This window comes from Apteryx mantelli, chromosome 2 (assembly GCF_036417845.1).
Source record: "Apteryx mantelli isolate bAptMan1 chromosome 2, bAptMan1.hap1, whole genome shotgun sequence".
Classification (NCBI taxonomy): Eukaryota; Metazoa; Chordata; class Aves; order Apterygiformes; family Apterygidae; genus Apteryx; species Apteryx mantelli.
Window position 1 is genome coordinate 50,704,163 of NC_089979.1, and position 20,612 is coordinate 50,724,774.

At 38.5% G+C, this 20,612-nt stretch overlaps 1 protein-coding gene across 5 annotated transcripts in view; it reads left to right on the forward strand.

The window, feature by feature from the left end:
• ZNF521 (zinc finger protein 521) overlaps positions 1–20,612 on the forward strand; it is a 233,195-nt gene that overhangs the window by 101,221 nt on the left and 111,362 nt on the right. The window contains exons 5-6 of one of the 5 annotated variants that reach the window (XR_010883319.1): positions 1,011–1,439; positions 12,041–12,107. Coding sequence is in view for 4 of the 5 variants with exons in the window: in XM_067290617.1 (XP_067146718.1) it covers positions 12,041–12,125; positions 18,134–18,219 (171 nt within the window). In the remaining variant the exon portion in view is untranslated. Of the gene's footprint in view, positions 1–1,010; positions 1,909–12,040; positions 12,126–18,133; positions 18,401–20,612 lie in introns of those variants that run through there. The other 4 variants (XM_067290617.1, XM_067290615.1, XM_067290616.1 and 1 more) reach the window with 4 other exon arrangements.

Genomic DNA, 20,612 nt, shown 5'->3' on the forward strand with positions numbered 1-20,612 from the left:
AAAATGCTGCCAAACTTAGAAAGATGGAGAACAGTAACTGCCTTTTGAAGTAGCTGGTTTGTTCAACAGCATGCACTGGCAGTCAGAGGCGGAAAGAGGAGAGAAATGACTATGAGAAACCCAGAAATGTTCCCAGATGCATGGTTTTGGCAGGGCAGGCAATAGCATTTTTAGCAACATAAATCAGTGTGCTTTTAACGGAAAAAAATGCACTGAAATCGATAGTCATGCATTTAATTGAAATACATAAAGAAATTAAAATAATCCTCATCAGCAATCCGAGCTGATCATTCAAACTACAGGATTTTTATGAATAAGCGCATAAACTTGTAATGTAAACATAAAAAGTAGTGCCTTGGGTTTCCTGTCAGTGAATCCGGGCCCAGAACAAATGATTTTCATGCTAGATTTTGGATTCAGGGACAGAAAGAGGTAAAGAAGGTTTGTTGCTGGTGCAAAAATTTGGCTTTGAAATCTGTGGCAAACATATTTTCTGCTTGAAGAGTTTCCGAATGAGCTCCCTAAATATATCCTTTTTGTCTTCTGGCATCATTTTCACACTGTTTTCAGGAAGGTATTATTTAAGATGTAACCATGTATTTCTAGGAAGGTCTACCCTAGTTTTCTTGCCACAGTAGGCCACCTTCATATTTCACTGTGCTCTAATTGACTTCACTGTTGTGGAGTTGCTGGCAAGACACAGACTTAAACATTTCTCTTCTCTTGGTCTTTACACCTTTAGTAGTGAGCTATCAGACAGAGTCTTTTCTGAATTTAACAAGGATGCCATTATTTATTATACTGTTGCTGTAAATCCTACCAGAGTTAAGTAGCAGACTTCCCACCTTCTCATACATGTCATGAACTTAGTCTATGAAAGGAACCCCATGTGCTGGCTGGGAACTGTTGAACAGAAGCAAGAGGAATGACTGTAGTGAGTTTTCTGTCTTAGTTTCCTGTTTCCTAGTCATTAAAATCTAATATTGCTTGCCTGTCTTGTTATTTCTCAGAGGCTTTGGTTGGGGAATTTGGAGAGGCACCTTCTCCACACCTGGGGACAACTTTGCGTCAGAAGAAGAAGGATGATGTTCTCCAAACTTCACAAGAGCCCCAAGTCAAGATTTCTGTGAAACAATGCAGTGGGGAGAGTGCCTGCTTGAAGAAAGACAGACCTGGAGGGGGGCGTAGGAAAGCGAATGAAGACGTTAAGCATCTCCAGAGAGGGCGAGTGTGGATTCCACAAAGCATTATAAGACAAAACATCCTAAGCTGTGTGCTCCAGCAGGTCCGCTATGCAGCCCACTGTCTTCATGGGGCTTTCCCTGTATATGTGTCTACTGGCCAAGTACACAGTATTACAAGCTACAGTTTCCCTTCCACTCAGCCCTGGTGGAAAATCAAAACTGTGATGAGTATTCGTACACCGACCTCAGGTGCAGGTAGGGACAACAAGCGATTTTCACTGTTTTTCTAGCCTGATTATCTTTGGAAATAAGATGTAGAAAGTCATGACATGTCTCTTTTTGTCTGTGTACCTCTGGAAAGTTCCCTCCTTTGCCCCACTAACTTTTGAAGCACTTTTGGCCAGTTTCAACCAAAACTTTATAGATGAGTAGGAGTCTCAAAGCCTATAAAGTTTTTATAGCTCTTGGGAAGATAGGTGAGTAGGTAGGTGATAGAATCCAACATGAAAGAGGCCTTGTAGAGATCCAAACCAGGAAGATGGCTTTAACTGAAGTTCATACCTGCTTTTTACACAGAAGTCACTCACAAGAAATGAAACTACAAGAAACTGTGGTCTTTCTGGTCCTCACAGAATAACTTCTTACATGACTGTAAATGTTTTGAGAAGTGTTGTTGGTTTTTTTACTACTGTTCAATAAAATTGTTATTTGTAACATTTGTATTATTTGTCTCACACAACAAATGTAACACCCAAATTTGTTACCCTGTCACCAGAGACATCAAATGGGCTATTAATTTAAAATGAACATGTAGTACCAGTACTGCTTATGTCATGAAGTTGTACAAAATGAACACAAATGAACCACTGATACATGGCATCTTGTTAAAGAGTCCTCTTCTTTTGATCTCCCATAGCTCTGTGATGGCTGGTAATTGGTCTTATGTCTGGTTGTTCAAAATCAGAGGATACTTTTTTCCCTTACCAATACTGTCTTCCATTTGTTCCATTTCCTGCATTGCTTCACAAATTATTGTATAAAATACAGTTTCAGATATGACAGCAGAAGCATGTGTCTTGCCATGGGAATTTTCACCAGCCTTTTGGCTTACCAGATGCACATTCATGTTAACCTGTTCTTCCTTGGTGGTTAAACTTTTGGTGCTAGTATGTGGCTTCATAAGTCAGGGAATGAAAGGGTAGGGCTTCTCCTGATATTGAGCCTCTCAGTACAGTTCTACCAGTAACAGTGTGCCAATCTGGGAAAAAATGACCCTGCCTGCAGTTTTTACTAAAGCTCTGAATTCCTCAGTATGCAGGCCTCATTCATTGATCATTCCTAATGCCTGGGAAATGCCTCCAAGGAGCGACTGTTACACATATAGCCATTAAAAAGTTGCTTGTTGTTTGTGTATTCAAAAACATGGTGGGAGATAGGAGAGAAGGGAGCTATTTGTCCCCTTCAGTCATGCTTCCACAGTTTTGGTATCCTGTGTGGGATGGATTTCCTCTGTTTCTTGCCCATTATCTAGATTCACTGTTCTGTGCAAAAAGGCACACCTAATGGCTTTTCGTATCTGGAAGGCCACCTCTTCCTCTACATTTTGCAATAGGAAATGAGGTTGTTCACCAGCAGAGAATGATCTGAGACTGCAGGTTTCCAGATTTCCTTTTGTACCTGTTTTTCCACTGCCAAAACAGTCCTCTTGTTGTTTTCTTCTCTGATAGCTGGAATAAGTTCAGCGCCAAACTCTAGGAAACAACTGTCTGCATATGAAAATCCTGCAACTGTCACTGATGGTGGCAAATTTGCAGTTGATCCTGTTCTGCTGCTTGGTGCTTCTTTTATAAGTTTATTCAGGGAATGTTTGCAACACCTGGTGATTTTCCTGAACTATCTGCTTTTACCATAGTTCCTCAGTTTTCTTATGTTCCCTGCTTCACAGCTGGCAGTCCATGTGATGGTGGTTGAAGTCCTGCAAACACAGGAGTTGTGACATTCTGCTTCTGAAACAAATTCTGCAGTCTCTCTTTTTTCTGATGGGGAAATGGCAGACTGAAGCCCCATGCTAAAAGAAATGAGTTTATTACAGGATGTACCCAAGAGGAACTGCTGGAATTTTAAGAAGTAATATGAAAGTAAAAGATGATGAAATGGGACAGAGGGAATTGTGGGAAGTTTCCATAATTCCCTGAGAGGAAAGTGAGTATGTCTTACCAAGAAAAATTGCTAGACAGAAATCATTGTGGCTGGTGATGAAGGCTGGCTCAGTGGAGTGCTTGTTTTGCTGGTACACCACTTCCTTGTGCAGCTGGGCTGCCCCAGCAAAGGTTTTCCATCTGGGCATGCAGTCAAGCATCATTGCAATGTCAGCAGCTGTATGCCAGCTCAGATGCTACCAGTCGGTTTGTTAACACTGATGTGGCCTAAGAGTGTCCATATAGAGCAAAATTATAATTACAACAGAGCGATTGTAGAATTCTGTTCCTAGCATATTTCTCTGTGTAGGCAAACCTTTGTAAAACCCCAGCCTTGCCGGTGTATCGTGTGAAGCCTTCATTTGTGCAGTCCCATTGACTTCCACAAGTGCAGAGCTAATTGCATGAGAAGCATCTAAGGGTTTAATCTTCCTCCTGATATTTCAATGAAAATTAATTTCTTATATATTATGTATGAGTAATATATTTCTGTTTGTACATTAATTTTAATACAGTATTGCATATTTTTGAGCAGAAGTTCAATTCTGTATGACTGAGTTTCTTGGTAAGATATAGCCCAGAATTCTGCAGGAATGCATGTTGAGTTGAAAGTGGACAAGTAAGGGCAAGGGAAGGGTCCTGAGCCACGCTTTCAGAAAGTGAAATTAATCAGCGTTAATTTTCCACAGTCTCTGTTTGTATAGTGTGGGAGAAAAGTGCTTTTAGTGTTTTAGTTACATAAACAAAAACAAGGTATATAAAAAAACCCAATTTTTCCTTTCTGTTAAAATCCAGAGAGCTTTTACAAAATTTGTGATGGAGAAAAGAGACATAAGAGTATTCTCTTGTGCATATTTGCAAACTATTAATTTTATTGGGCTACATCTGTTGCTGATTGTTGGTGAAGAAAGTAGTGGCTTTATTGAATGACAGTCTGTCTCAGTATGCCTTTTTTAAAACAAAGGAAAAAAGAGGTGAAAAAAAATCGCTCAGTCTATCAATCAGCTTACTCAGAATATCAGCTTCTTGCATATCTCAGACCTGCCAAGTCATGCTTTACTGCCTGTGCTTTGATGCCACATCATCTGCAAAATTATTAATGCAGTATCAACTGTAGTTTCTCTTTATTGTCCGTAGCTGCACAGCTGCTCTGATAGTGAGATGCTGAATTCTGGGATGCTTCTTGATGGGTTAGCAGCTCTCTTGCTCAAGAGGTTCTCAGATTGGTAGCCTTCTTCAATTCTAAGTGCAATGTAAGGAGACAGAAGTACATAGGGATGATGACAGAGAGTTCAGTTGTTGACACAGTTGGCTCCTGATTGTTGAACATTGCTAAGCACTTAGAGTCATAACGTTCAGAGGCCCAGCCTTGCCCAGGATTGGGCCCTAGGATGGAAAGACAGAAAGAAGCGTATTTGTTTTTCAGATCCCAGATCAAATTCACAGTGCTTAAAGCTGTTTGTACTCATGAACTGTGTAAATCTGATATAAAGTAATTGAGAGAAAATAAATATACAGCCACATGCTGCCAGGGTTAAGAGTCACTTTTTTGATAGGTACCTCACTTCAGTACTGAGTTTTCAAAGACTTAGAAAGAGTTAAGGGATTAGGGAGCCCAAACGGAAGAGATGCGATATAAAAATGTTGCAAGATGTGGTACTTTCTGTGTTAGGATGTGAGATGTTGCAAGCTAATGCTCTTCACCAACTAGGGGAAGAAAAGGTTTGTAACTGAGACATTGAAGAGAGGCATGAGTATATGCAGAATGCAGAATGTAGAAAGGTGAAAGACAGAACAGCAGACTGTAAGGGGGACTTCAAGCAGAATGGGGAAGGAAGGGCCAGTAGAACGAATATTCATATTTCTGCCTGTATATATTTCGTGCACTAAAGCAAAAAGTAACTGTAATGAAAGAAATTAGAAAAAACGTTTTTCTCCATTTTTCATTTTGCTTACCTTATAGGATTGATTGTACTGTCTCTAGGCATGTGCACTCAGACCTCATTATACTTTAGACCCTTCTAAGTAAAAGCAGAAGAATACAAAAATCCTCATAAAATCATTAAGAACATGTTTTTAAAGCAATCAGGAAATACTAATTAAAGGATGTTCTATTAGCAATGGAAAGAGTTAGCAATTAGTCAATTCAAAAAAAATGCAAGCTGACAGTGCCCCATAAGCAAGATAAATAGCTAACTATGCAGTGAAACTGTCTAACATATGCTTAGTTCTTTGAAAGTTTAAGGTTGACAAAATAAGCATCCAGGAAGATAGAAAAGAAATCCTCAGTTAAGGTACTGTCAAAAATAATCTGAGCTATGATGAAGAATGAGTAAGTGGACAAATAAGCTCTTCAGGCTGGGACCATGCTTGCTTTTGTGTCTTAGGCAGGGCTGAGCACACTGCTAACATTTAAAAAATAATAATAATGTGAAAAATCAGCTTGCAGCATGACAAGTTGCTATAGTTAGTGTGCAAGTTTTTACCTGGTTTTGCATGATTTGCTGGGAGCACAAATATGGAACATACTCTCTCTTTTCAGGTTACCTTCCTATTGGTGTAACAGGTTCAATTAGCTCCATCCTGGATTTAATGTGAGGGAAACAGTGGAAGTGAATAATGGCCTGGGAGAAGGGAATTTGAGGATGTGGGAAGTGTGGGATCACTGTTTTGGCTGCAGTAAGTTGGCCCTGCTGTATCATTGATCCATGCCCTTGGTCTGTGCTGAATTTGAGGAGTGAGAAAAGCATTGAAAGTCCCCTTTACTGGTGTGACAAGGGTAAAAACTTTACCTACTTGTAAATAGGAGATTATTGTTAGGTGAACAGTACATGTCAAAGCCATTTTTGGTAGTAGAACTATTGTGTGCAAGAGAGTTCTGAAAAGAGTATAGAATAAATAAGGGATGCCTGCAAGCCTGTGTGTACAAAAGAGAGAATGAAGACATGGTGCTTTAGAAGCTGTAAGACACATTTTTGGTTACTTCATATAGGGAAGAAGCATTCAGTTAGAAGGGGGATATAGGAGACCTAGAAATGGTATAGATGGTCAAGGAAACCAATATTGTTGAAGAAAATGCTTTGACTTGGAGCTTGTAGCATATTCTGCCCACAGAGAAGAAAGAGATACGGACTAGGTGTGATATAATGGAATATAGTATACAAAAGTGACTTAAAAAAACAGAAAAAGATCCATCCCAAAACTCTCAGATAAAGTAGCTGAAGATAAAAGGAAACATTAAGCAGATATATTTACAGTCCTTTTTAGGAAACAGAAGAAGTTAGCAGCAGCCTGGGAAAAGGTTACTGTTAACAGACATTTAACAGGGGATGTGAGGATTATTCATGACATTACATGAGTTTTATTTAAATAGTGAGGAAGACGAGAGGAAGGTTAATCAAAGACATGATAGAAGAACACCTAAAAAGTTTGTACTTAATGAAGAATAGAGGACAAAGATTCACAAAGGGGGTATCATGCCTAAAATTTTTGACAAGAGTATTTTGAGAGAGTAGCCACAAGTACCGACAGAGGAGCCTATAAGCATGATTTACCAGTATTTTAGCAAAGCTTTTCAAATAGTATAGCACAAAAGACTAATCTGTTGGGTAAGTATGGCATAGGGAGAGCTACTTTATTTGATTAAAAAAGGAAGAAAACAGTAACTTGGATATGGAAAGCACAGGAGTCTTGTGAATTGAAGCAAGTTAGGTTGGTGGGATGTGAATAATGGAAAGCCTTAAGAATCATTATTTGCACCAATTTTGTTGAATGTATGCAGCATATCCATAGTCTGGAAGAAAGAATAAGTAGTAAGGTGATGTACAAAACTGGGGAAATGTCAGAACGAAATAGGCAGGTAATAAAATTCAGAATGACTTTGACAAGGAGGTGGAGCATGGGCAGATAAGTAGCCTATGCAGTTTATTTTCAAGTAATATAATGAGGGTAAGGAATAGAAAAAGAAGAATGTACGGATACCCCAGACAGTCACAGGGCACAGAAGACTACACAGAAGGATCTAATGTACTTGTGAATAGAACTCTAAATCCCTGGTAGAGTGTTTATTAGTTGTTTTGCGTTGTTTTTGAAAGCAAATAAAATTCTGGGACACAGAACTGAAGTGCTGATTGGAAAGACCATGTTCTTGGGCCATTTATAGATGCAGCAAAGCCTGATTTAACATGACAGGGACAGTTTGGGCACCTTCATAGTGAGGAAATTCTGAAAACTGCAAAGTGACAAGTGAGGATCAGGACAATAATTAAAGGTCTAGGTGACATTAATTATTCAAAAGGTTAGAAAGACACATACATATGCTCTGCATGGATCGAAGGCCTGATCCAAAGCTCATTAAATATACTCACATTTGCATTCCCAAAAGCTTTAAATTGGGTCTGAAAACAGGATTGAAAAAGAAGAGGAAAGCAAGAAGCAACCAGACTGCCCAGTGCTCTTGTGAATCATTTACTCCAAGCAGTTTTTCTTCTAGGGCAATTTTGAACAGCCCCAGTAATGACTTGGGCATCAGATTTACAGTCAGCATAGAGGAGGCAAATTGACACTTGAGTTGTTGACTTTTTTCTAGTGGAGTTTTGGGTGACCTAAGTTATGATTTCTCTTGAAGCACTACCCTACCTGCTTTGAAAATCAAGTTCTTGAAGTTCATGTATTTCCAATGTCTGTTTGCAATACCAGCAATGCTGCTTGGGGATGGGGTGGGGGGAGAAGATTAGGACTTAAAAATGAAACATGACTAGACATATTTTGCTTCTGAAGGGGCTTATATATGAAGAGTCACTGGAAATCACAGCAAAAGTATAATTAAAATCTCAAACACCAGTAAATAATTTTCAAAAAGATGGAAATTGAGTTGATATAAGGTAATTTTGTTTAAAAAAGCCTCCTGAAAAAAAATTGTATTTTTCTGTAGCCTCCTCCACATCAGCAAATATGTAAGAAAAATAAAAAATATTCTTTTTTCCTAAGTTTGAAAAAACTTGGGAAAAATACATGTTAGCATTTTGTTAATATTCATTCACGAGAACACAAAAAGCCACTTCAGATCCAAAAGGTTATTGTCTTCTTTTTACTTGGTTGTAACACCAGAAAATGCAGAAACCTGTTCATGGTGGGTTTTCATTTCCTTTGATTTGTCCACGTTTCCTTTCAAGCATATTTTTCCAGCTGGAGCTAATATGAAATCACTCTACATCAATAAATGTGCGTCGACCCACTTTTGTGTTTGGCGTGAGAATGAGGACCTTGGCAAGCTGCAGTGTCTGGCAGGAGGCTGATGGTGGCCGGTAGGGACATACCTGCCACCAGCTGTCCCCTGCCATCCCCACGTACAGCTGGAGCAGAAAGGCCTGGGCGCCCACTCCGTCCTGCTGACTCCCGTGTAGGTGCTGAAGGGCTGCATCCCTGCAAGTGGCCGCAGCGAGGTTCGGCAAGGATGGCTGTCACAGCCCCACATAGCTTTCTGTGTGGAGCTTGGCCTTCCTATGTCACCGGAAGCTTCCTGAGAGACTAAAATGGCTTCTTCAGTCAGAACGCTATTTTTCCGCCGTGCGGTGCTATGCAAGCAAGTCCTCCTCCCTAGTTATCCAGACAAGGCATGTGGAGCTGCGATACCCCAGGGCTTATTCCTATCTTCTTCCCTCAAGTTTCCCCTTTGTGGAAACACACTCTCCTCTCGGGTCTGCCCCTGGCAGGGAGTCGGGACCAACCCTGAGCACATCTGAGCCAGGAGCTCCCATGAGCAGTCAGGCGTCCTGCGGGCTCAGCCAGGCTGGTGAGACCGAGCTGTCACTCTGGCAGGGACACAGGGCTTCTGCAGAACCTGAAACGCATGGAAATACCGACATGCTGCTTGTTCACAATGGTGTGAAAAGGACTGTGTTTGATCATGTTCAAAATCTAAGAGTAAGCGGAATTTACTGAGTTGCTTTTAAAATCAAAACTTATCCATGCACAAGTTTAGACACTTTGAGATGACTGTGTTTTGAGTTAATAAAAGTTGATGTCAACATTTTAGAATATGTTTAGGAACAAAAAAGAACTAGTTTTTGATCAAGCAGCAGTCAAAAAAAAAATTCCTTCCTTCATGATAAAAAGAAAACCTCTGTGTGATTTTGCAAATATGTCAGATCATTTTGAAGAGGCTAGCAAGTGCTAGTAATTTTTTTTTCACTATAGTTGTTGTCAAATGAGTTTGGTTTTTGGCATTAGACTTCAAAAAAACCCAACCTTAATATGTTTTGTCATTATGTACATCAGTCATAATTTTGCTGACAATTTTTGACATGCGCTCTGTATTACTGTGCTAACAAGAGAAAAGACCAGCCATTAAGTTTATGTTTCTTTGTTTTTGAACAAAGTCACATATCAGGAATAATGCTAGGGGTATGCTAATAAACAATATATAGTGCCAGTCATCAGGGAGTAAGAAATATTTTCTAACTAGTTCTAAAGGGAAACAATGTTTTAAAAAAGGGAGAGTGATTGTTATTTATGCAATATTGTTGTTCTATATGTCAGCATCAAAAAGCATCTTGTAAAGAGCTTAGCATAATAAATCTTTGATCATGACTGTCATTATTTAGAGGTCTTTGATAGATCTAGATGTAGTAGGGTAAGGTTAAATTTACCAACGTATAATAGTAAGTTTTTGGACTGCATCTGAATTTCTACCAATGTTATCAGTATGGTCACAACAACCAAAAATGAGAAAAATTATTGGATCTTTTTAAACAGCAGGCTTTTCAATTGTAATTGTAAAACTAAATCAAAGCAGATTTGTTTTCTGGGTGTCCATTGATTTCATTTCTCTACATAGGGATTTAATTTGGTTACATTTCAGAAAACTAAAGTTGGTTTAAATGAAAAACAGCAGAAAAGGCTTATGGTTGTTTTCACTGAGAAGCAGCACAACACATTTTGTTATTGTCATCAAGAAAATTAAAATAGCCTCTGAGTATCAGGAGCAATAGGAGATTTGTAAAGAGAAGCCCACAGGAACACTTAATTTCAAAGTTGACTTTGATTAGTCACTAATTTTACAGTTAACTTGGTAAGAAAAAATGACATATGTTGAAAAAGTCTTTGAGTTTCTGCCTAAGGGCTTGGAGTAGGAAGATGCTTAATGGAGGGGCACTTTGTCTGGGACAAGGCATCCAAATTTAGGCACTAACAGCATGTCCAACAATTCTTTAAGAATGTTTTGATTCAGAAAAAAAGACTTTTTTTAACATAATAGATAACACCTGCTACATAACACTCTTCAAAAGTTAGATACACACAAGGCAAGCTGTATTTTTCATTGCATGTTAGCTGGTGAAACCTGCTTCTTCCCCAACTAATATATATTGTAAATCTGCAGTTTACCACATTTGTGTCAGCCTTTTTTGAACTTTGCATTTTTTTAAAAGGTTTTTTTTTTGGCTAATGTAGGCAAAGTCCTGTGGCTTTATAGAAAGATACATGTGTCTTGAATTACTGGCCTGATTTGCCAGTTCAGGATTTATCTTGTATTCACTGTGTGTTCGAAACAGTAGTTGAGCTCTCCGGGACTGTTACCTTAAGTCTTTAGTCCTTCATACTACAACTGTGCGGTTGAATAATTTTATGAATCTGAGTTGTCTCATTAGATGCCTAGGTGATTGCAGATTTAAGGTCTTAGGATGAAAAAGCAAAATCTTACTGGCTGTTTCTTCCAGCTCTTTCTTCAATGGGCTTTAAATTTTGAATATAGTCTTAAATTTGGCTTTTAAAGTAGTGCTTTCCAGTATCAAATCTCTGGCCAGTTTAGGTCAAGAAGATAAGAGAAAATAAAATCATGTTTTTGCTTAGTCTGTAGCATATTTTGGACAAGTGATATATTTTGTGGAAAAGTGAAATAGCAGAACTAATTCAGAAGACACCAAAACATCAGTGAAAGACTTTCCATATACACCAAAGAGAGCAAAGTAATGCATTTCCTTATTTATAATGAAATTTGATCTGTATACACAATGATTTGTAAGTCAGGCCCAATCTGAAGTGGCTGGTAGGGTGGCTCTTTGGCTGGATTCCAGCCAGCCTTCCCTGTTTTAGTATGGGCTTCCCAGGGGATGTTGCAGCTACTGCCCGAATGCAGTAACATTCGTCCAGACTGGCAAGGTTTTTTCCCTCCTGGCAACCTGATGGACCACTTGAAATATATAGTGCAGAGAAGACTCTGCAGCCCAGTCAAGAATGAGGAAGAAGCAGATTTATAATACCTGGGTTCTGTTCCTGGCTTCATTGCAGTTCCGGAGTGGGGCCAATCCATTGGTGTAAAAGGAAGGATTCACATCCCTTTCAGTGTTGTTTTAATCATATCCCAAATATACTCATTGCATTTTGCTTTCCATGAATATAAAGCTGATGTTTTAGCAATGTTGGTCTGTCCATGGAGTTAGGAAGCTGAAAAAAAGCAGTCTCTAGAGAATTTCAAGAAACTCAGATATAAGGTGCTACAGAACTGCAGAGTGTTATTATTTAATATTAATAATTAAACCTTAATGAAAACACTACTGGAGAGCTTTAAATGACCACTTTGAACTCAGCATTTTAAGTTATAATGAAATGCTTCCAGTTGTATGTTTCAGTAAATTTTATCTACCCTTGTTTCTTTAGAAGAAGACCTACCAGTGCATCAAATGTCAGATGGTTTTCTACAATGAATGGGATATCCAAGTTCACGTTGCAAACCACATGATTGGTAAGTGAAGCACTAAACCTTCTCAAAGACAGATAGCCATTTCTCTTACTCAAGATCATCATTGCCTCTAAAATTAAACAGTTAAGGAGGAATTAATTGTGCATCCATCAATGATTAACCTAGGCATGATTGATTTTTTTATTCATATTATTAGACTTGATAAAGCATTAGCATATTTTATTTTCTGCAAGGGCTAGTTTAGACTTCTGCAGAGATTTATATATCCGCTGCCAGTCAAAACACAGGTGATTAACAAATTAAACTTCTAATCATTTTTGCATTATTGAAAACAAACTAACAGGAATGGTTAATGAACTGGATGTTAGCTTTCCGTAGAGTTTTAGACAGGTTTTAATTTCAGAAGTTATTATGGTAATGATACTACTGTGTACTTCTCAAGCACCTTGGTCCAAAATCAAAACTGGTGAGTTTTTGTCATTAGGAAACATAAATAATTCAAATGGCCATAAAATAGTATTGTTTGTTGTGTTTGAGCAATCTGGAAACAATCCTGAGTGTACCTATAGACAATTAAATACTATCACTTATTTTAAAAAATAAGGAATTGCAGTTTTCGGTAATGGAATCTGCTCTTTAAGGTACAAGCATTTGAAAAAATCTTTTAGGATTTGTGATCCAAGCATGGCTTGATATTTACAACGCTGTTACAGTTGTAAATTGGAATGAAACAAAAGCTGCTTTTTCTTTGATATTCATATTTTCCTATTATTTGCTTATTCCCCTAGGATTACCCATAATGTTTTCAATTTGGTAACCACTCAGTAATAGCTCTAAGAGTTCTATCAGCCAATTAAATTTATCAAGCACATCATTTGCCCACTAATAAGATAACATTGCTAGCGTTGTCTCATTTTGTTTTTAGCCTCTTTTCCAAATTTCACGTTTGAAGACAGAGGGGGATACCATTGATTTTATACTCCTACTTTTCTTAATGCTGTTTTTTTGCTACAGTAATAAATGCTGCTAAACACAGAAGGAACTGTATGGTATAAAGTCAATAATCACGTATCCAACAGAAAAGAAGTTGTTGGGTTTTTTTAATTTTATAACTCAAAAATACTTGCTTGATACTAGTTTTTTTCTTACAAGGTAACTTGAAAATTTCTTCCATGAGCCTGAGTAATTTGGCTGCACTATAAAAGTTACCTGCCACAACTTAATAGCTCATTTTTCTAAGTGCTTTGTTAATAAGTTTTAACACATGTAGAGCATGAACATTTTATATACTCTTCATAAAAATGAATAAACACAAGAAGCTGGTTTTGTAAAGCAGCTAAGTGATTTGCCTGTTGGATTAAGCCTTAGTTTTGATATTTTTGTGTCTTTGGGGATAAGATAATTTGAACTGCTTTGCAGTATTCAATCTGGGTCAGTAACGTGGAATTTAAAAATAGTCTATTACCAACAACAGAACTCCATTTCTGTTGTTTTCTTTGGATATGGTGTTTGACATGTTCTTAATTGCAGCGTACAGTGGATACTGAAATGGGACAGGGGAAAGGATGCTTTGTGGGTAAGGGTGACGCTGGAATGTCAGAGTGGTGTGTTTCCTTGCCACCCACTTCCCAGCTCCCTCCTATTTCAGGAGGGGCGTCATTCGCCTTTCATGAAATACTCAGATTTTCAGTTTTTTAAATTTTATTTTCCGAATGAGCTTTAGTAAAGTGTCAGAATGGGAGGAGAGAAGGGAGGAGAGAGTAAGTAAAGCAAGAGAAATCCAGTTAGTGTCAGCCTGCAGATCTGAAAAGACTGAGGTTTTCTTAAACTGAGTATTAAGTGCTTATGTTTTATTCCTAAAAGTTGGATGAGAAAGAGAATCTTTCAAAAAATATCTAATTGTTTTTGCCTGTGTTGTATCTAATCATGCATGATATTGCTTCATGACATAACCATAGTGACGCAGATTTACATGTGCTTAATGTAGAATATTCCCAGTGATATAAAAAAGGAGCTTGCAAAACATGCAGGGAGATTTGCTGGTTATGCTTTTGGTAATCTGTGTTCAGTGGAAGATTCTTATCTGCACTTCCAGACTTAACAGTGCAGCTCCTAATGATGCAGCCTTGATAAAACAAATGCAAGGGGATTTGTGTTGAGGTGGAGTAAAAGGAATATCAGCATTTTTGTTCCTGAGAGTTCTGAATGTAACCTCAGAATTCGAAGCACAGGGAAAAATAATTTCTGATCTCCAGTTCTGTTAGCCTTCTCACCACCAATTGGATCTTTCCTTAACTATCTTTCTAATTTCGCTCCCTGCTTTAATTTACATCATTGTTCACAGGCCTTTTTCCAAGACCATATTCTGTCTAGAGGGAAAGGTTCAAGAGGTGACATCGAGATGTTTAAAATTGGCCATAGTTTATGTGTATCAGTAGGTGAGCTTATAGTATTATAAATAATATAGAAAACATGCACACAAACACATTTGTGTAACTGTATATAATGCATAACCCATATATATACCTGAAGATACCTGAGTGCATATCAATATGCAGATTGAAAAATATTTTAGAACACTTCAGTGAATATTGACTTGTGGCCACAGCCTATTTACCAAACAAAAAACCCTGGTGTCCAAAATGCCTTGGTCCCTCCTTTTTCTATGTGTATCTGATAAAATATGTCTTGCTGCCCTGCTTTCTCAGTAGGAAATTGGCAGAACAAGATGTAGTGTCTTCACTCCTCTGGGGAAGAGAAAGTGAGAAAGCTTCAGGAAGAGAGAAAGAGAAAGAAAAAGGACTTTACACGCAAGGGAGAGGGAAGGTAATCTGGGAAGGCGGACGCTAAAAGTCAAGGGGAGTGATAATCCCTAGATCAAACCTTCAGGTCCAGACATCATGACACAGTCTCAGGAACTGTATTGCTTCTCAGAGTAAAATGTTAGCATTATCTATATTGCAATTATTGTTACATGTAGATTAGTTTCTTCTAACCTCAAGGACTCCAGATGAGTTCAGAGAAATGAGAAAAGGAGAAGCAATAGCAGAGGAGAAAGGGCAGGGAGGACAAAGGTGGAGGGAATTTCTACTACTGAAAAAAAGCAGGCATAAATATCAATTAATAAGGGAAGAAAGTACATGAAAAAGGGGGAAATGAACTCTCACCGGAAGTGGGAAAGATAACAAAAGAATAGAAGGGAGACTAGAGGAAAAAGGAAGCTGGCAGGAACAGCTGGGACACGGGACAAACAGCAAGAAGGGGGAAGGTCATCCACCACCCTCCACTCAGAAGTGGGTGGGAACCACTCATAGAGATACTTGCTCAGCCGATCAAAGGCTTGAGTGATTGAGTTGTTGCTTACCAGCTTTTGGGGCCTAGAAGACTTGCTAGTGTGCCCTTTAATTACTGCGTCCATTGGGTGCGATACTGGGATATAAGTTGAGTTCATTCTGCTAACTTCTAAAGAGAGAGGATACATTATGGAAGGTCACTAAAGCAAAGATACATTTAAAAAATCACAGTCTGAAACTTAGACTTTTAAATAAGGCAGGTGGCATTACTTTGTTGGCTAAAATATCTCCACTGAGGGTAGGTATTTTTAGGTTGTATGTCTGTGTGTGTTTTTGTCTAATCATATATAATCTCAACTAGACATTTAGCAAGGGAAGAGGGATTAGAGGCTATTTGAAAAGCCTCTTACTCTTCTTTGTTAAGAGGGGTATATAATGTTTTTACAGATTTTATTATACATTTCAATCAATTCAACAAGAAGCATTATGCCACCTAATGGAAAATAAAATCTGCAGATGACCCAATGAAGTGTAACCTTAGGTATCTTTGACAATGAAACAATTTACATTTGTTGTTATACAAGTTAGATATCAAAAAACAGGGATGGCTTTCATCAGTAATTACATGCTCATTACTTTTATAACTTCACAGTTTAAAACTGTTCCACTGTCTTTAATCTAGTCTTTCCAACATCCTTGTGATGAGATGGGGCAATAAGCCTTTTCCATTGGATAGATGAGGACAAAGAGGCAAAGAAGCAAAATTCCTTGCTTAGCGTAAGCGACTGAAAGTTCAAGAGTCCTGGCTGCCAGATCTGTCCTCACTTCTCTAGACGCCGTGTTTTGTCAAGCAATGCCCATGTTTGCTTAAACTACACGCTGATTCCAGCTTAGGCTAGGGGATGCTTGTGGACAGAAAGTGAGGCAAAGCGTTGACTTTGTTAAACAGGCCCTCTGTTTAAGCATTGTTTTGGACCTAGATATAAAGATGTACTTTTGTTTGGATAATTGCGAGGATGATTGCCAAATGAAAATGTGATTGTTGGTGTGTTTATTGAAATCTGTTGATAAAACAGTTTCTCAGCTTTGTATCTTCTTTGAGTGGAACAGGAGGAAATGTAAATGCAGGCACATTTTATATGGTTTTAGGAAGTGCTGGCAAACAGTAATTCTTCAGCAGCCTTACTTCTTTCTTCTGCTTTTCTCTCTGAGTGGAATCTGTAGCATTTCTAGCAGCTTTCCCTGAGAAAATTCTATTACTGGGTATACGTAGAAATGAAAGAAGCTTTCTGGTATCCCTTTGTTTTGCTCACATAGTTTACAGTTGGCATTTGACCTGCGAGTGTAGAAAGAGAGTATGCCATTGTTTGTGTTTGCTGCACTCCGCTGCTCATCTTCTGCCTCCTATTTTAAGTAGACCAGCTAAACATTTTTTCTTCCTCGATTCCTTTACATCTGTAGTATCTGATGCACTATGGTGTAAATAGACTAAACAGTTGCTATATTCCCTAGGATTTTGCACACACACTCATACAGAGGGGATCAAAATCGAGGGAGTTCTGACATGTTTAACTCAGAAAAGGAATTACTCCATATAAAATTATGAGGCTCAACAGCAGAAGTGTAAATTTGTAAGTGCTCTGAGTAAAGTGCTGTTAGGCATGAGATAATGTAAAGAGATGACATTGCCAAGAACTATTTATGAAGAGCTTAATTTTTTTCACTCTGATAATTCTTGACCAATAATTACCAGCTTCTAATTATCTATTTTAGTTAGAAAGAAATCTCTATCACTATGGAGTTTGGCATTGCAACTAGCGCATAAATCCCCAAAGAGGTAAATGTGTTCCAAACAGCCACAAACAACTGTCTCATGAAACACAGTGAGCAAATTGTGAGCCGCTGGCTGTGCACAACAGAGCAGCACATTTACCATTGAGGACTGATCAGGCTGACAAAGAGAATGATAAAAGGGGGGAAACAGCCACAATCTTTGTCGTTTGCTGCTACTTATGTTGATGGAGAAAGCAAGCCCCAGTGTCATAGCAAGAGCTGCGACCCCTCTGAAAAGTTGGGGAGGAAGAGTGAAGAAGGTGACGGTCAGGATTCAGTGCTTTTTCACAACCCTACTTTGAAAATTTCTATATAGGTCATTTCTTATGACTAAACAGACTTTTTTTTTTTTTTTAACCTTTTAAGTATCATGCAGCAAACACATTTTGTGAAGTCTGTTGTGGTGAGGGGCAGATGTTGTGTAGCATTGAGCGAGGTGGCAGGTGTGAGCGGGGAGTGGGAGGAAGTGAAGGGAAAGACGACAAAATGCAAAGCACTAGTTAGGAAGCGAATGGGAAAATGGGACCAAACAAGCCTGCAGCTGACAAAAGGATTCTAGTTTACACCAGTAAATACTTCATCAGGCCCCAGCTAGGCAAATCTGTGCTAGAATATTTGTAGTTTAAAAAGAACAGTATATGAAAGTTGGGAACTAATAAGTTAATTTCTCTGAAAAGAAACGTTGCAACCATGTTTTACAATAGCAAATACTGTGTAAGCATCAGAAGATATAAAAACACTCTTTAGTGCAACCCATGTTTTTTTTTTGTGACAGTGATATAAATATATATAATGTATATATTTATACATTTGTGTGTTATGTGGATGTGCATGTGCATGTCTGCATTATGCATGTATTAAGTGCATGCATAATAAATCTATAAAAATAAATCATCTTATTTGCCTCCCATTTATACAATGCAGTTACGGATCATGTGGACCACATCACTGATGTCAAGACAAAAGAAATACCTAAAAGATCAGCTTTCTGGAGCCCAGTAAGGCTTTAGCCTGGTTGTAAAATCATGTGGCATTCACACATGCTGTATTTTGTGTAATGCCTAAAGTCATTAAAAAGCATTATTTTCCTTTCACATATGGAGAAAACTGTACAGTGCAACTAATACTTGTTGCATAATGCAGATCTCAAGCATCACCTCTTCAGATATAGCAGAATTAACTGCTGTACAGTAAAACTGACATTGTGAAGCCTCTCTTACCAGAGGTTTTTCCATGTTTGGAGAAAAAGAATCCAAAGATTTGCATCTACACACTAGAGGATGAAGGAGGTGGAGACTTCCTTTGTCTCTCATCTTTCACTGATTCTTCAGTTAGAAGATGTGGAAATTGTCATTTTATATGGAAGGAAAGGATCATACCCTCTTAGCATCAGAAAATCATTTGGGTACTTGGGAATCTCCTATTTACAGTCAGAACTGGCAAGAAGTTGCCAGAAAGTTAGAGGAGACTTTGTCATGTTGTCTAGAAAATGCAGAGATGTATATGAAATATCCAGAAAAATCAGCATTTGGTATGAAATCTGAGAAAATGTAGGTTTATTTTGTGAGGAGCTGGGTTAAAAAATAGATGAAATCTGTGCTGTTTAATACTAACAGAAAGCTACTCTCATGTGGGCAATGCTGGCTTATCTGAAAAGCCCATAAAGGGTTTCTACATGGACCATACAAAAGGGATACTTTCTCTTTAATAGCCATCTGTACAGGAGAGATGAGAAGTGGGCCAGGTCATCTCTTCTCAGCTGTCATGATATTAACGTAGGTAATGGAGCAAGCTCTGCGTTCTGCTGGGTGTTGTTTTTCATAGATGTTCATCGATTTACACAGATAATTCTATTTATTTCTTAGAGTTGGTCCAAGCAGACTAGGCAGAATAACAAACACCAAAGCATTTCAAATGACTTTATCTTTGTTGTTTTGTAATGTAACTTTTGTCTAAAAAATGGTGTCACACCTACTGTGCAGATGGCTGCATGATTTGTAAACCAGCCAAAACATTTAAACAAATGTGTGATCTGGGGATAAATTAAATAAAGGATAAAATGGAGTGTGGACCACAAATTCTAATAATCAGATGATTTTAAGTTGTGTGTAGTGTGGAGCGATGGTAACAGTGATAGCAGGGAATGCTTGCCAATGACAGCAAGGTGCCTTACAGATCTCAGGATGGAGCCTGTGGCCTAGTAGGCCTCGGTTTGAGAGCTGCACATTTGCTGTACAGCTGGCAGCTCTGTATGGGGACATCAGATAAAACTTATGTAAAATGAAGTGTTATTGCTTAGTATGAAATTGTGCAGAGAGGGAATTTGCAGACAGTAACTGAAAACAGAATTCATGGTACCAATGAAGCAGACTGTAAATATGAAGAGGCTTTAATTATCTGCGCAATTTAACAAAAAATCCAAGATGTATTCAGAAACGGCAAAGGCAGCTGTAAACATGCTAGAACAGCACCGTTCACTGTGCTTTAAGTTATGTCACCTATCTGGGTTACAGGCTCCCCTCTCCCCCCGAGGGGTATGTGATTTCACCCACTAAGCTGTTCTGATTGGAGCTGACACTTCCATTTCAAGAGTTTGAATCAGGAACGGTTGTTTTCTTTTCGAGGCAGTTTTTTTAGGGAGGACTGACCGAGCATTTAAAATCACAAATGGTTAAGTCAAAACACGGTGTGCAAACATTTCAGAATCTTTCTTTTTTTTCTTTTTCTTTTTTTTTTGGGGGGGTGCAGAGGAAAGACTTAAAGAATTGCAGTAAAATTGAATGAAAATGTTCTAATGTTAAATAATAATAATAACAGAGTATTTGAAACTGTCCACGATTCAGGGAGTTCATTTTATAAAGAAAATGGAGCAAATCACACCAAAACTGTAGCTCTTTCTTGCAGAAATTTCTGTTATATTAATAGTACTTGATGAAAAGGATGCTGTGGAGAGATAATGCCAGTCAGTACTAAAGTTGTTCCTTTCCGTCCACCTCCTGTAAGATTCTCCTCCTAGCTGGGGATGTATATACTGTGCATGTTAATACTTAAACACCGCGGGATGAATTAATGGCACTGTGTCAGCTTTCCCTTTTGTTGCTGACCATTTGTATTGCAGGCTTTATCGGTCGCCTTAGCACATTCTTTCAGCCGTGTTTAACTGCCGGCACCGAGGGTAGCCTAAACATCACTTTTCTAAATCGTCCCTATTCTTAGCAAGGAAGCCGCTGATTCTTAGATGGAGCACGGCCCCAGGTTTCCTCCCTGCTTTTTAAGTGCAGGCAACAAAACAAAAGGAGCCAATATGGAGAGTGGGTGTCGAACTTCAGCTGCTCATATTGTTGCATTTGGTGAGCTGACGGGGTTTCGTAGGTCACCTTTAGAATTATGCCTATGACAGCAG